The following is a 15398-nucleotide window of genomic DNA, read 5'->3' on the forward strand; positions in this document are numbered from 1 at the left end:
TCACGGACTGCTGCCTTCAATTGCTCATCCTTGGTATAAACAATATGGCATCAATTGTAGTACATGATTTCGTGGGAAAGGTTTTTTTGGTCAATCGTGCTGGAGTGTTTTGATGACTGTAAGCGTAGGCAGGAAATGACTTCTCAGATGATCTCGGCAAAGGAATGAGCACTCGTTGCCTCGTGTGCTCTTCCTGTGACATTTACTTTTGTTTGACATTGTACAGACACGTTTGTCTGGATTTGGTCAAACTTTTGCAGCATCGAAAGAAGCCATCAGAGTGGGGGTTTGATCCGGCCTGTTGTGCAATTCCGAAGCAAAATTCTTCTAGATTAAGACAAAAAAATTGTGATTTCAAGAAAAAAAAACAACAACCTCAATTTGAAATTTTGAGAAAAGACATCTACATAATGGCAAAGTTGTTTTATTATAAGTTTAAATGATGATAAAAAAGTAACAAAATAAGAATTCGTAAACTTTCCTTTGTTGATGATCAATGGCACATAAAATTGTCATGAGAAAATTGTCTAGTTTTGAGGGGATAATTACAAGGAAAAAAAATCACGCTATGTCAAAATATAAGGACAAATAACTGGCAAGTAATTTTGTGAGGAGGAAAATATATAATTAAAGATTATTCTTTTATTACATAAAATGTAGTGAGAATAAAGTCATTTTTTTCTAACAAAAATAAATAAAATTTGAAGGGGATAATTACAAGGAAAAAATCACACGAGGTCAAAATATAAGGACAAATAACTGGCAAGTAATTTTGTGAGGAGGAAAATATATAATTAAAGATGATTCTTTTATTACATAAAATGTAATGAGAATAAAGTCATTTTTTTCTAACAAAAGTAAAAAAAAAAAATTCACTGGCACCCACTAATGCACAGTAATTAATAAAACAGTATGCTTGCTACATTTTTGATTCTCATCTATCAAGTGAAAGTTTTCAAAAGGGTTAAACCCTCATCAGCAATAAATTGACTTCTCGAATGGGGGGTCCCTGAAGATATAATGTCCCGACCACCGCCACCCCCACCGATGCGATGATCCCTCTTCCCCTCCCTCCAGGGACAGTGAGCCACCATCTGCCAGTAAGGGAACACCACTGGCGGGGGGAGGCGGGGGCACATTGTCCATCTGGAGGGACCAAAGTCAAACCAACACAATCGCATAAAAAGGATGGAAGCTGTAATACAAGGGATACAATTAAAACTACAGTCTGTTAAAAATAATACAAGAATGTTTTTAAACTTACGATTACGTTTTAGGAAGAATATTCAAAATTCTGTGAATAACAAAAAAAAAGCTAATTTAAAATTGTAATCAATCTTTTTGTTATTTTTATTGGAATAAAGTCCTGTTTTTGTAAGAAAAAAATCTGAATGTTACAAGAAACAGAAACTGGGTCCACTAAATAATTTCCAATAAATGGTTTGGTGTTGTTTAATAAAAGTTGATATTTACTTTGAACCCGTTAAAATTTCTGATATATAACCGGTCATCACATAAATCTGACATCACTGCACAGATATTTTTAGAACATTTTTTTTTTTTTAGCAAACAGCATGTTCCTTTTGAGGAGGGCCTGCTAGTATAAACACACTTAAGCGGCTTTTCTAAAATGAAATACTTATCATTTTCAAGTTCACCGAAATTGAATATCACCATAATATAAAGTTAATATAATCAAAAAATATCTTTAAATTAAACCTAACCTTACAACTTGGAGAAAACATTCTCATGACTTTTTTTTTGTATTTAAACATAACATTCTGACTTTATTCCCTGCTCCCCTCTATAAGAAAACACTCGAGACGCTCCAATGGAAGGAGTGGTTTGGGGTGGGTGACTTTGCCCCTGACGCCTGTAACCCCTCGCTCCGCCACTGCGCGTCCGTAGGAGCCGCTTGAGTATCTGCGTTATCTCCGCATGTTTGACAAGAGAGGAAGTGTTTGACTGATCTCTTTCTCCCTCCCTCCCTTTCTTCCCTGTATCTATTTCCCCTCACACACACACACACACACACACACACACACACACACACAAAAGAAATAAAAAAGTGGCGTCCTGTGATTCGCGCGCGTTACACGTTGTTTACTTTTTCGTGCTCGCTTCCGCGCATTTGTCTTTTTTTTCTCTCTCTCTCTCTCTCTCTCTTTCTCTCTCTCCTCCTCCATATGGGTGACCGTCGCGCTATTGTGGATATATAGAGGCAGAGACACACCATGGAGGAGGACATGATGGAAGCGTGGTTGGACGACCACCTCGACTTCACGCACTCCTACTTTGTCCGGAAAGCGTCCAGGTAAAAAAAAAGCGAGCGACGTGCGTGCGCGTGCATGTTTTTTTTTTTTTTTTTTTTTTTGGAACGAGCCTTTATGATGGTGTGCTACTTGCAATGTGTATGTTACATGAAAATTGTGCAGGGGGTCATTCAATGATTAACTTTTACAGCATGCTGTTTTAATGAGTGCTCTCCAATGCGTCCTCGTGATAATTAGATAAGGCAAATATGTGTGCACTTCTGATTATGAGCATTTTTTTTTCAACAATTGACACATTAATAATGCATATTAAAGAACAAAAATGCGTAATCGCTAATTCTCTGTGTGGGGGATAAAAAAAACTTAATTTTTACCAGATATGAGAGCTAAAGATTTTGATATGAAAACAAAATAGAACACTTAAAAAGTGATCAAATACGTCAGTTGCTGATATTAATAGTAGGGAGAAAAAAAAAATCGACACACCCCTATTCAACTGACAAGTTATGATGCTATATGAAAAATAAACCATTTCAAAACTTTTTGCACCATCAATGTGACCTTATAACCTTTCCAACTCAACTGACATTTTTTTTCCCAATCTCTTAACGAGGGTAAATAAAAATAACTGAGAAGAAGGTTGCAAGAGTTAATGTGGCTTGTCTTAAGAATTAACCAATCACATTATAAGAAATAGAAGTCAGACAGCAAGTTAATCATTTGAGTAACCTAACACCCCAAAAAAAATTTCCTGAAATTTTTCTGAGTTGCAAATTGGAGCACAAGCCACAGTCTGCAGAGAACTTTTCAGAGTGTCTGATGGATCTCATTGTTGAAAGGTAGAAGTCCGGAGAAGGATACCAAAAGGATTTCCAAGGCAATAAAGTAACACTGAAGATGTTCCTCCCAAAATTGATGAAAAGATGATTTGTTAGGGAGGCTGCACGATTCTGTCCTCTTCATATTGTGATTAAGATTTGTTAACTGTCAATGATTGGATTTTATATGTCCTGCTAACAGGGACATGGTGAATGCCTGGTTTGCCGAACACGTCCACGCCATCACGCCGTCCGCCTCCAAAGACAACCCGTCCTCCACGGATCCAGCCACCCTTAGCATTTCGGACAATTACTCTTCGGGGTCCAACGCCAATCAACCTCTCGGCGTCCCTGTTCGCAAAATCTCCGCCTCCGAATTCGACCGCCCTCTCCGGCCCATCGTGGTGACGGACGAGGAAGGCTCGGTGACGTTTCTGAGCGACGCGGAGCACAAGAGCGTCCCCCAGCGGGGCGCCGGGATGCCGGACGGGGACGCGTCCCCCAAGACGGGGAGCGGCGGCAGTAACCGGGGTGATCGTTGCGCTCGACTACTGGAGCTGGTGAAGGACGTTTCCAGCCATCTGGACGTGACAGCACTCTGCCACAAGATCTTCCTTCACATCAACGAGCTCATTGCTGCCGACCGCTACTCACTATTTCTGGTGGGGGGGCGGTGGAAGGGGCACTGCGCTCTTAAAAACAGAATGTTTATTCCAATCGGATCAATTTGGTTCTACGTTGCAAATAGCAGTGATATTATGTAATTGATGCGCCCCTTAAGAGTTTTATAATTGCCTGTAAATGCCCACCAGATGGTGTCAAAGCACTATTTTTATCTAAATGCAGCTTCTCACTTCAACATAGTTCCTTGACACCAAGACACCTGAAAATGGCAGCAAAGTACGACTTTTGGTTAAACCAAAGACCTTAACCCACTTTAGCATCGTTTCCTTAGACCAAGATGCCACAAGACAGCGTTAAAGAAGCACTTTTATATCTTAAAAAAAAAAAAATCTCAATTCACTTGAACTTGTTCCTTGGTTCCATAATGCCACAAGATTGGCCAGAGCACAAAAATAATCAATACATTTTGTGAATAATGGCAGAAAAAAACTCTGAAATACGTGAATTTGGGAATACTGAAGTCAAAGAGAAACATGTCGGTTTATTTTGTATCTTTTTTTTTTTTTGTGGCAAATGTTCTGTTTCTGTACTTCATTGCGTTTAATCAAAAGAGCAAGGTACCAAAACAAGACATTTTGTTTGGGCTTTCAGGTGGGCGAGGACAGCTCTAACACAAAGTTCCTGATCAGCCGCCTTTTTGACGTGGCCGAGGGTTCCACGCTTGAGGAATCATCCAGCAGTAGCATCCGACTGCAGTGGAACAAAGGCATTGTGGGGCACGTGGCCGCTACGGGACAACCGCTCAACATCACTAACGCGTATGAGGTAGCGTTGACGCTTATTAAAACATTGCTTGAATGGTTAGTGGCATCTTTAGTTTTTTTTCCCCCTCTATCATGGGAACGGAAGCACATTGTAATGTTTTCCCAGATTTCTGCCATCACTTTCATTAACTCAACTGTAGTTGATTAATGGTGTTCTGATTGCCCTGTCCAATTAGTGCACCTCTTTATGAGAGTGCTCTTGCTTGTTTGTGTTTATTTTTATTTTTTTTACATTCAGTTCAACCAGGATTTAATCAGTCCACATCAACTTTAACTCAAAAAGATGGACCCACGTTAGATTTAAATCAAGGTCATCCCCCACAGGCTTTGATGCTGACTAAAATAAGATCTGCGATGGCGGCCATTTTGCCATTTGCTGTCGACTAAGAATGACATCACAGTTGCCGGTCTCGGGTCACAACCATTCGTTGCTCACCAGTTTTCTGAGCTGTGATTGGCTGGCAACTGTGATGTCGTTTTCAGTTGACAGCAAGTAGCAAAAATGGCCGCCACCTGAGATTGATCAAAATGGGTGAATTTAGCTGCTCAACACATATTCCACAAATGCAATATTAACCAGAATGCTATATTTAGGCACAAACAACAACATTACTGGAAATAAATGATTTTAGGTGGATTTTCACTTTAATACCCATTCTGGTTTTCCTACCCACAGGACCCTCGATTCAACGCGGAGGTCGATATGATCACAGGTTACAAGACGCAGAGTATTTTGTGCCTTCCTATCAAGAACCATCAAGACGAGGTAATGTCAGTATTGTACAACCATAAAAAAAAAAGAAAAAACCTCAGAACAGCAGTAACAAAAAAAAAACCTATCCATTGTCAGGTCGTCGGAGTGGCTCAAGCTATCAATAAGAAAAATGGCAAAGATGGAGCCTTCAGCCAACAGGATGAAAAGGTCTGTAAAACTCACATTCGATCATTTCTTGGACATTTTGACAGCGAGTAGGAGTCGAACATTCGGTAGTTGTTCGCCATCACTAATGGCGTTAGGTCGTTATAACGTAGGTAAGCGAAATCATTCCATTTAGATGCTTTTAAACAAGTTGTCATTTTCATGGGAAGATAATTCTAAGATCACAAGAAAGATGGTTTTCTCTCAAAACAGGACTTCTCAGCCTATTTGGCATTTTCGGGCATCGTTTTGCACAATGCGCAGTTGTATGAGACCTCACAGCTGGAAACGCGACGTAATCAGGTACGTTTAATCGGCTAAATGAAATTCAAAATTTTTTTGTAATCTACATTGTTTATGCCATATACATAAAGACGACCCTTTACGGTGATGATTTACCCAGGTTCTGCTGGAGCTGGCCAGTCTTATTTTTGAGGAGCAGCAGTGTCTAGAGGTTTTACTGCGGAAGTTTGCCGGAACCATCCTATCCTTCATGCAGGCCCAAGCTTGCACAGTTTTCATTGCCGACAACGACTCCACGGAGGTTAGCATTAAAGTGACCCTAAACACTTCTGGCAGGCCGCATGCGGGCCACGAGTCACAGGTTCCCCACCGTTGGTTTTCAGGACTGGAGAAAAACATCCTTCAAGAAACTACTTAGCCTTGCCAGTGACCTAAAGTAAAATCCAAACATTAGAGGATCTTTTTTCTATTTAAAGCCCTTTTTATGACCCAAGGGAGGGAGGGTTAGTCTGGGGAGCAAAGTTTTCCTACACAAAAAAAAAAAGTGATTCGTTTATCTTTGACATCCTGTTAAAATGGGAAAAGAATCTTTTAGGGTCGAGCAAAAACAATTCCCTATAAGGTGGGTGGGAGAAGAAGAAAGACATGGAATGTTAAAATCAACTCCCAATCTGGCAAGACTTGATATGTCGCTTGTAACTTGGATACGTTGCACCATCTTGATTGCTTGACTGGAAGAAATAAAATGTTGATTTGTCTCGTGAAAAGGAAATAAAAGGAAGAAAAGGTCACTTTTGCCTTTTTCTTTTTCCAGAACCCATTTTCCACTGTCTTTCATATGGAATATGAGGAGCAAGGTGAAGGCTTTAATTCCCCCAAAAGGTAAGGCAATCACTTTTAACACAAAGGCCGACACTATTAAATTCAATATTATTGAACGAGAACGTCAGCCTTAGAAAAACGTTTTTATATTACGAGAAAATTGACAAAAATAAAGCCAAACTAGTTGTAAGAGTTTTTTTTTTTTTTAGTAATTCTGTGACTATATTCTAGAGCATGCCCGTTTAGACTCTGGTTTCCTGTTTCGAAAGTTAACAGAAATATTAAGTTCATGATAAAATATGATTAGATAATTTCACATTTTGCTATAACTCTCCTCAGAGAATCTTCTTGCGTCAACCAGATCAACTACATGTACGCTCAGTATGTTAAAAACACCATGCAGCCCCTCAACATCGCTGATGTCGGCAAAGATCAACGGTTCCCCTTGACGGTTTGTATTTTTCTCATTTTTCCAGATTACCGACATCTTCCAACCCAAAGTAATGTCTTTTGTTTTATCTGGCAGTGTGAAAAGCAATATCTCACCAGGAAAGATATAACGAGTTTGCTCTGCACTCCGATCAAGAATGGCAAGAAGGACAAAGTCATTGGTAGGACACCATCAGAGTACTGTTTCGAAAGATATGATAACAAAAATTTAAAAAAAAGATGCATTGTTTCAATGAGAAAGTTTCTCTTGTGTGGAAAGTTTGACAGAGAGTAAGCATGATTATTTTAAAAATCAAAGAAATATTCACGTCGATAGGTTGCTGCCAGTTAGTGAACAAGATGTCCGAGCCGCCGGGCACCGTCAAGCAGTTCAACAGGAACGACGAACAGTTCTTGGAGGCCTTTGCCATTTTTTGCGGCCTTGCCATCCAGAACACGCAGATGTACGAGACCGTGGCCAGAGCCATGGCCAAACAGCAGGTCACTCTAGAGGTCAGTACTCGTCAGAAATTGGATCGAAGGGTGATCCTAAGTAGAACCTCTGATACACAACCGCTGCTGTCTGAAGATCACTGCAGAAACTGTCATTGGTGTGTTTTGCAGGTACTTTCATATCATGCTTCGGCTTCTGCAGAAGAATCCCAGAGGCTCCAGGTATTTATATTTCATTGGAATCCTCTGATACTAAACAAAGAGTGCCTTCAAAATGTATTTTCCCCAAAGTACATTCTGAATTATGGTGTTGGAGAAGATCCAAACCTATCTGGCCGCCCATGCCATGAAGTTAATTGCCCTTGAACCAAACAATTGGTTGCATCACCCTTGGCAGCAAGAACTGAAATCAAGTGCTTGCAATTACTGCTGATGAGTCTTGGACTGCGGTGGAGGAATTATGGCCCACTTTTCATTGGAGGCTTTTTCAGTATGAACTGTCTGGATGATGTCATACCAAAACATCTTCAGAGGTGGGCTTGTTTGTGTGTTTGGGGTTCTTGCCATGCTGGAGCTTGAAGGCACCAGGTCATAGCCGAATGTTCACTTGCAGATGTTTTTGGTAGATGGCCAAATTTATTAGTAGTCCAGGTCCTGAAAGAGTAGAGCAACCCCAGACCATCAAACCGTCACCACCACGTTTGACATGTTGTTTTTATTAAATGTTGTCATATTTACATCAGAGGCCAAAAATCCTCTAAAAAGTTCCAAATTTGAGAATCCATTGACCATTTCTCATAATCAGGATGTTTCTTGGCAACTGTGTAAGGAGCCTCCTTTTTTAAATCATGAGCAGGTGGTTTTTATTTCATTTTCATCATGTTCTTGAATTTCTTTGGATTGTAGTAAGGTGGGTTTTATTTTGAGATCTTGGAGTCTACTTTTCTTTGTCTGTCAGGTGAGCATTTAACTGATTCCTTGATTCAACAAATATTGCCAGGAATTGGACCTTGGTGTTATCAATGAACTCAACTTTAGATTTCTAAAAACAATCAATTCTCGCCCTTTTTCAAGGGCAGAAAGGATTTGCAAGAGTTGCTTTCCTCACCCTTTCAGTAGCTGGTCAAACATTGTCGGAATGGTTAACTAACTCCTGGTCCATTTGGGCAGGCAGCCTCAATTCCGTCGGCCCAGTCGCTGCGACTCCTGGACTTCGGTTTCAGCGACTTTGACTTGTCGGACACGGAAACCACGTTGGGTACCGTGCGGATGTTTGTCGACCTGGATCTGGCGCACAACTTCCACATGAAGCACACGGTAGGCGTCAAGAGTGGAAAGGACCCACTCTACATCTGGGTGACAAATGAACAATGACTTCTACACCATTTAGAATTTATGCCAGTGGATTTTGAGCGTGAAGAAGAACTACAGGAAGAACGTGGCCTATCACAACTGGAGACACGCTTTCAACACTGCCCAGTGCATGTTTGCCCTCCTTAAATCAGGACGCTTGCAGGTTAGTAGCATAGCAAGCGTATGAATCATCCATCGTCAAGGCTATTTCTGTCATCCTCGAGCAAATATTCAAAGTAGCTAGCATTTGATTCCTGACAGAATCGCCTTAGGGATTTAGAGGTTCTGGCTCTGATGATTGCTACGCTCTGCCATGATTTGGACCACAGAGGAGTCAACAACTCCTACATACAAAGGTACCGAAGCGTCCCGGTAGAATCCTCTTCAGTCATCCACCGGCTATTTAACCTTTGTTCATTTATCAGGAGTGAGCACCCACTGGCACAGCTTTATTGCCACTCCACCATGGAGCACCACCATTTGGACCAGTGCCTCATGATCCTCAACAGTCCAGTAAGCCCAATACATGGTGGCCATTCTCTTCCCGTTATGACACAAACAAGGTTCTCATTCTCTCTGGCTGTTTCAGGGCAACCAGATCCTGAGTGGCCTCTCTGTGGATGAGTACAAATGCACTCTAAAGATGATTGAGAGAGCTATTTTATCCACCGACCTGGCTCTGTATATTAAGTAGGTACAGAACACTGGAAATACAGAACAAAGGAAGGAAGGGGGGGGGACAATGTCCAATGTGACTTATCGAATTGATTTCTTGTTAACATTTTGCCCCAGGAGACGTGAGGAGTTCTTTGAGCTCACGCACAACGGACAGTTTGTTTGGGAGAATGAACACCATAGAGACTTACTTAGGTGAGATGAACACGTTAAGTCACCTGGGTTCATTGGTATGTATGGGAGATACTGTCGAGATATTCACACCGGTTTTGGATGTCTCCATTAGGTCAATGCTGATGACTGCTTGTGATATATCAGCAATCACAAAGCCCTGGCCAGTGCAAAAGAGGGTAAGAGAGATATAAAAAATAGGGTTTTTTTCAATTTCTTTAATTTTTCAATTTTTTATTTAATGATTTTTTAATTTTGTAATTAATTAATTTTAAATTTTTGTGGATTCTTTTTTTTTTTATCCAAATGTGAGCGTTGGTTCGTATTCCAACTTTTATCCTGTAAAATTCTTACCTAATTCTCATCTAAATTATAGTTGGCCATTGTTAAAAACAAAAATTCAATTTGGTTCCAATTAAAAACGTTTTATTCTTTTACATCGTTCATCTCTAATCTTTTTTTTCCCCCGCAAGGATCACAAGAGAAAAAGAAAATTGGCTTTGCATAAGGGACCTTGCAGCTGCGTCCCAACTATTTTATCTCCCTGGTGATCTTTGTTAGTCAGCAGCTTGTTAGAAAGCACAAGCCTCGTGGGAAAAAAAAAAACACTCGCAGACTATTTGATAATATGATGAGAGTGCTTTTGAAATAGAAAATTCTGCAACCGCCCTCAACAAAAAAGGTTCTTAGAAGACTGAATTAGCTGTGCCTGGGGGAAAAAAAGGATTTTAAAAACTCTGTTCTCATTTAAAAAAAACAAAAAAAATTCTATCCAAAAAAAACAACAAAAAACATTCCAGCTAATTTATTTTTGTCCATGGTGGTACACTCTTATTAAAGTAAGATTTTCTTATCCATTACATTCATTTTTCTTATGTTAGATTTGTGGAGTTTTTCTTGTATTTTGTTCTCATAATACCAAGAATATAATTTGACCTACCTTTGTACCTACTATATATATATATATATATATATATATATATATATATATATATATATATATATATATATATATATATATATATATATATATATATATATATATATATATATATATATATATATATATATATAGCCGCTATGATTATTAATCATTAAAATGGAGTCAACCTCAACCGTGAAGTTAAATCACAACTTGATATGTCATTTAAAACAGACAGGTATTGGAATTATTTTTTTTAACTTAATTTTTGGGGAATTATTTTTTTTTATATTAATTTCAATTTTAGATTTTTGCACCGAGTGGCTATATATATATATATATATATAAAATTGAAATTAATTAAAAAAAAAAATAAGGCGGAAGGCATTGTGTTTATATATATATATATATATATATATATATATATATATATATATATATATATATATATATATATATATATATATATATATATATATATATATATATATATAAACACAATGCCTTCCGCCTTTTTGTGGAACCGCTTCCATTTAAGGTGAAAGTCTGCACTTTGCTTTCTCCTCACACAGATCGCAGAGCTGGTGGCGACTGAGTTCTTTGAACAAGGGGACAAGGAGAGACTCGAATTGAACATTGAGCCCAGTGTAAGGCAACAACATCAGAAGGAACTGCATCAGTTTGCTACCATTCCGCTACAATCTCATCTTATTTCAGGACTTGATGAATCGAGAGAAGCGAGATAAGATTCCAAGCATGCAAGTCTCCTTCATTGATGCCATCTGTACGCAGTTGTACGAGGTAATGTAGCTGTTTGAAATACATTTTGAAAACATGACAATGTCATAATTTGGTCCTTCCTTAATAATAACTAATTATATGATGTAAACAAGACATTTATGCGTTTTATCTGTATTTTCAAGTGTAAAAACTGTCACCATGGAAAAAAAAAGAAAATACCATAATTCCTGATTTTTTTTTTTTGCTATTGATAAAATCATAAAAAGAAACAAATTGCTTGTTCAGGTGCACAAAACTCTGTTGTCATGGAGACAAATGACCACAATAACAATCTTGAGAATTTTCTGTTGAATCAGTCATGTATTTCAGTGAACAAGATCACAATAGAGAAACAGATTATTGATCCAGCGTACTTGTTCAGTCACTGTCCCTCACTATTGGTTTTTTTCTTCAATCTCAGACTTTAGCAGGCATGTCTGACTACTGTTCACCTTTACTGGAGGGTTGCCAGACGAACCGTCAGCATTGGAAGTGCTTGGCCGAGGAGTGCGAGAAAGGCCTGGTCAACAGTCTGGTGTGAATGTCAACAAGGACCCCCCCGCTCACTCCTCCTACGTGGCTTCCTCACATTTTTCCCATCTCACTTGACTTAGTTTTCTTTTTAATACTTTTTTTTTTTCTAAGGTGATGGGGGGGAAACTTCATTTCAGGACACATACCGTACATTTAATGCCTAGTTCCTTGTTTACTGCATGTATTTTCAATCTTGAGATTTGGAAAAGGTCCATGGTTACCATGGCAATGGTCGGGTGTGTCAGCGGACCATTTCGGACCACTTTCATCGTGCGCACCAGTTTGCGTGCAGTGCTTCTCACAAACATAAGTCATTGGTCACTGTTGTCTTTTCATTTAGTCAATACAGTACAGAATCTATTTATTATTTTTGCACCGAGTGGCTTTAAACTCACAGATTACAGATATGGACAAAAGAAAATGTACATTGGGATGCAGATTATATCTACATACTACAAGAGTGTCACGCTCACAAGTACAGTCAGCCTTGCGTATTTATTTGTTTCATATATTTATTAGCTAAATGTATATTGTCTTTTTTAAAGCACTTTTCCAGAAGAATTTTTGAAATTGTTATTTTTCATACTAATTAAAAAAAAAGAATGTTTTTTTTCTCCACTGCCTTGTCGTCAAGTCACAAATGCATTTTTGGAAATGTACACAGTGATTGAATTCTGATTTTTGTAATCAGTTCCGATATAATTTTTTGGACCTACCTCTCCGTCGACGTTGCCCTATTAAATAAATTCTGTGAAACGTGTTGATTTCAGGTTTTTTTTTTATTTTTTATGGTGGGGGTCTTTAATACCTACCTCCTCATGCTTATTTTAAGAATGCTTCAAAAAGTCCTAGATAATTGCGTTAAAGCAGGGGTGTATGACTTCATAAATACCATAGTAAACATATGGAAAAAAAAAACAACAACATTTATTATTGTATGTGTGAATGAGATAAATTTGGGGGTTTACTTGAATTTGGGGTGTTGTGGCCCACCCCGGGTTTGAAAACCCATTTTAAAGCGAGCACGTCTTCTTGTAAGTGACCATGCTGCACACCTTGTGGATGGTTGTGGTGAACGAGCGCAGGCGCACCTCCTCCGGGTCGCTGATGCAGTGCGGGTTGGACTCCTCCCACTTATCGGGAATGGCGAGGTCTCTGTCGGTGTAGATCAGGAGATTGAAGCTACCTGTCGGGGAAAAAGACGACGTCAGGAGAGGCGGACATTAGGAGGAAATCTTGCTGGAAGCCAACGGACGACTGGTCTTACACGGCGTTTCCAGCAGGGGCAGGAAGGTCACGGAAGCGGTTATCTGCCTAAGAACTGAACGGATCTCACCCTGGATGGTTTGAATGGGCTTTTCTCGAGGCGCACTACTAAAAGTAGAAAAAGAAAAACACATACATGAGCATTACAGTGAACACCAAATCAAAGACTCAGGTTTTTTTTTTTTTTTAAACTTATTACTGAACAGCTCAACTTTTAGCCATTTTATGCTCAGGAGGAACATTTATAAATATATACCTGTGACCCGAGAAAAATTCCCCACTTAGGTAAATAAAAAGCAAAGCATTAACTTTGTGGCAGCTCAGCTTCAGATAACTATATCGAAGTGAACAGAGTGCTTCATGTTGCCACCATCTTGTGGCATCAGGGTGCAAGTAACTAAAGTGTGCTTGAATTTCTTATCAAACAAAAAGTAAGGCTATGCTGCCATCTTGTGGCATCAACGGTGTAATGGAAATGTGTCTACACTTTTGATATTGTTCGCATACTGAGATATGTATCAAATTATCTTTGATCAGAGAAACCCCTTCCCTTTCAGCTTTGAGAAGATTTTTGTTGGTAAGTAAGTATTTAAGAGTCAAACTAAAATGGCGGCACCCACCTGCACTCCATGGCCGACTTGTCGCACTCTATATCAAACTGCCAGCGTTCCAATACCTCGTTGGTTTGCAGACATGTGATCACCAACACCAGCTTCTGCACCGTGCAGTTGAGCAACCACTCTGCACCAAAACACACAGGAAATAATATATTGTGATATGTAAAACTGAAATTTTGTCTTTAGTTTGACTTTGAGCCGTGTTTTGTTTTCCCAACACAACAAATTCAAGTTAGCAAACATCGCACTCTGTCGAGTTTCAACTAACCTTTGAGCTGCGACACCACACTATCGAGGTAGCTCTTTAGTTCAGGATCTGAGGTGACTTGAAGGCTCATGTCATACTGGCTCACTCTGGTGAATTGCTCTGGAGGATAGATGCCGCGCTGGTACAAGATGCTGTTGATACCAAAAGCTGTGGAACAAGCAAAACAATGAAATGTCAATCATAAAATTCGTCATCTGCTGTCATGATTTCTAGTGAATCTGGAGCATTCATAATAAAAAAAACTGTGGTGGCATCAATTATGTGATTAATTATTGATTGAAATTACATTATTTTGACATTTTTAATTATGTTTGAAGTCTAGGGTGGCACATAGCATTTTTATTACGCCTAACATTAAGCAGTGCCATATGCCACAGCACTGTGCTTTTTTTTAAAGTAACTGTAAATTGATATTCATCATGAAATGTCTGATGGTAAGTAACAAGTATTTCTGAACTGAAGGAAATTGAGACCCCCCTCCGCACCCGCACACACACACACACACACACACACACACACACACACACACACACACACACACACACACACACGTTTGAAAAGTTGCCATGAATACATGCTCTGCACTGAAATGTTGAGTAGACGTCACTTTGGAATACGAACATAAGTGTATGAGACATTTGAAAGATGTCACCGTCTGTACGGGTATTAAATAAAGACCGGGAGTACTTTTGGCGTTACTGGAAATGTACTCAACTGTAATGGGGTCGAAAAGAAAAGAATTTAACGCCCGATGCAAATGTTTTTAATGCACGCAAAGTGAAGTTAGGATAAATACTTACAAAAGAAGTCAGCCACAAGCTCTGCGCTTCCTTTGAGAGTAATTCCTTTTAGCGTGCTGGTCATTGTGTGGTTTGATTTTCGTCTGTTTTTGTCTTAAACGCTTCAACAAACGTTCGTCGAGGTTTCTTTCTTGTTAAATTGCTGAAATGCTGCCCGCGGTTTTGTTTGAAAAATGGCCTGCCTATAGACAACTGCGCATGCGTGAAATATTCTCCTTCACCAATTGCGTCCACATTCCAGTTGTTCGAGCGCGTTAGCGCCATCTATCTTCTATTTTGGAACGTTTGTCTCATGAAATTCAATTAGGTCAGGTCATCCCAAATTTGTGATGGTTTTGACATTCAAACCACAGCAAATCCCCAAAGGTTACATTAGTTAAATTTAAGACTAGTGAAAAATTCCCAAAAATTAACATCTTAAATCCCTCAAAAGTTGCACTGGACAGAAAAAGACTACAGTAAACTTGCTCCAAATTGCGCTGTTTTGGGGGGTGGGCATAGCTGGGTCTTTTTTTTTTTTTTTTTTGTCTTATATACTTTATTTGCGCAGCACTGCCACTCCTAGTCCATTAGTCTCGAATGTCGCCATTATAACCATAAACAACGT

The 15398-nt window shown here is 39.2% G+C and overlaps 2 protein-coding genes across 5 annotated transcripts; one reads left to right on the top strand and one right to left on the bottom strand.

The window, feature by feature from the left end:
* The first annotated feature begins 1965 nt into the window (after window positions 1–1965).
* On the top strand, window positions 1966–12596 carry pde5ab (phosphodiesterase 5A, cGMP-specific, b). 3 transcript variants are annotated; one of them, XM_085939478.1, is made up of 22 exons: window positions 1966–2314; window positions 3294–3753; window positions 4367–4540; window positions 5216–5305; window positions 5390–5461; window positions 5672–5761; window positions 5862–6002; window positions 6516–6583; window positions 6863–6974; window positions 7050–7134; window positions 7290–7465; window positions 7577–7627; window positions 8576–8722; window positions 8796–8921; window positions 9020–9114; window positions 9184–9271; window positions 9348–9448; window positions 9551–9628; window positions 9720–9783; window positions 11099–11173; window positions 11244–11327; window positions 11728–12596. In XM_085939478.1, the coding sequence occupies exons 1-22, from the start codon at window positions 2235–2237 to the stop codon at window positions 11845–11847; spliced, it is 2577 nt and encodes an 858-aa protein (XP_085795604.1). In that variant the 5' UTR covers window positions 1966–2234; the 3' UTR covers window positions 11848–12596. The 3 variants fall into 3 exon arrangements, 2 of the variants coding, with proteins under 2 accessions (XP_085795604.1, XP_085795613.1); XM_085939487.1 differs by having other exon boundaries at window positions 9554–9628; XR_015069188.1 differs by lacking the exons at window positions 11099–11173; window positions 11244–11327; window positions 11728–12596 and having other exon boundaries at window positions 9348–9452; window positions 9720–9752.
* mad2l1 (MAD2 mitotic arrest deficient-like 1 (yeast)) lies at window positions 12165–15036 on the bottom strand. Of its 2 annotated transcripts, none has more exons than XM_085939513.1 (5): window positions 14792–15036; window positions 13992–14138; window positions 13727–13847; window positions 13108–13211; window positions 12165–13026 (listed from the first exon to the last, which is right to left on the bottom strand). In XM_085939513.1, the coding sequence occupies exons 1-5, from the start codon at window positions 14853–14855 to the stop codon at window positions 12854–12856; spliced, it is 609 nt and encodes a 202-aa protein (XP_085795639.1). In that variant the 5' UTR covers window positions 14856–15036; the 3' UTR covers window positions 12165–12853. The 2 variants fall into 2 exon arrangements, with proteins under 2 accessions (XP_085795639.1, XP_085795629.1); XM_085939503.1 differs by having other exon boundaries at window positions 13108–13214; window positions 14792–15033.
* Window positions 15037–15398: the final 362 nt, after the last annotated feature.

This window comes from Syngnathus leptorhynchus, chromosome 2 (assembly GCF_054491065.1).
Source record: "Syngnathus leptorhynchus isolate UIUO chromosome 2, UIUO_Slep, whole genome shotgun sequence".
Taxonomy (NCBI): Eukaryota; Metazoa; Chordata; class Actinopteri; order Syngnathiformes; family Syngnathidae; genus Syngnathus; species Syngnathus leptorhynchus.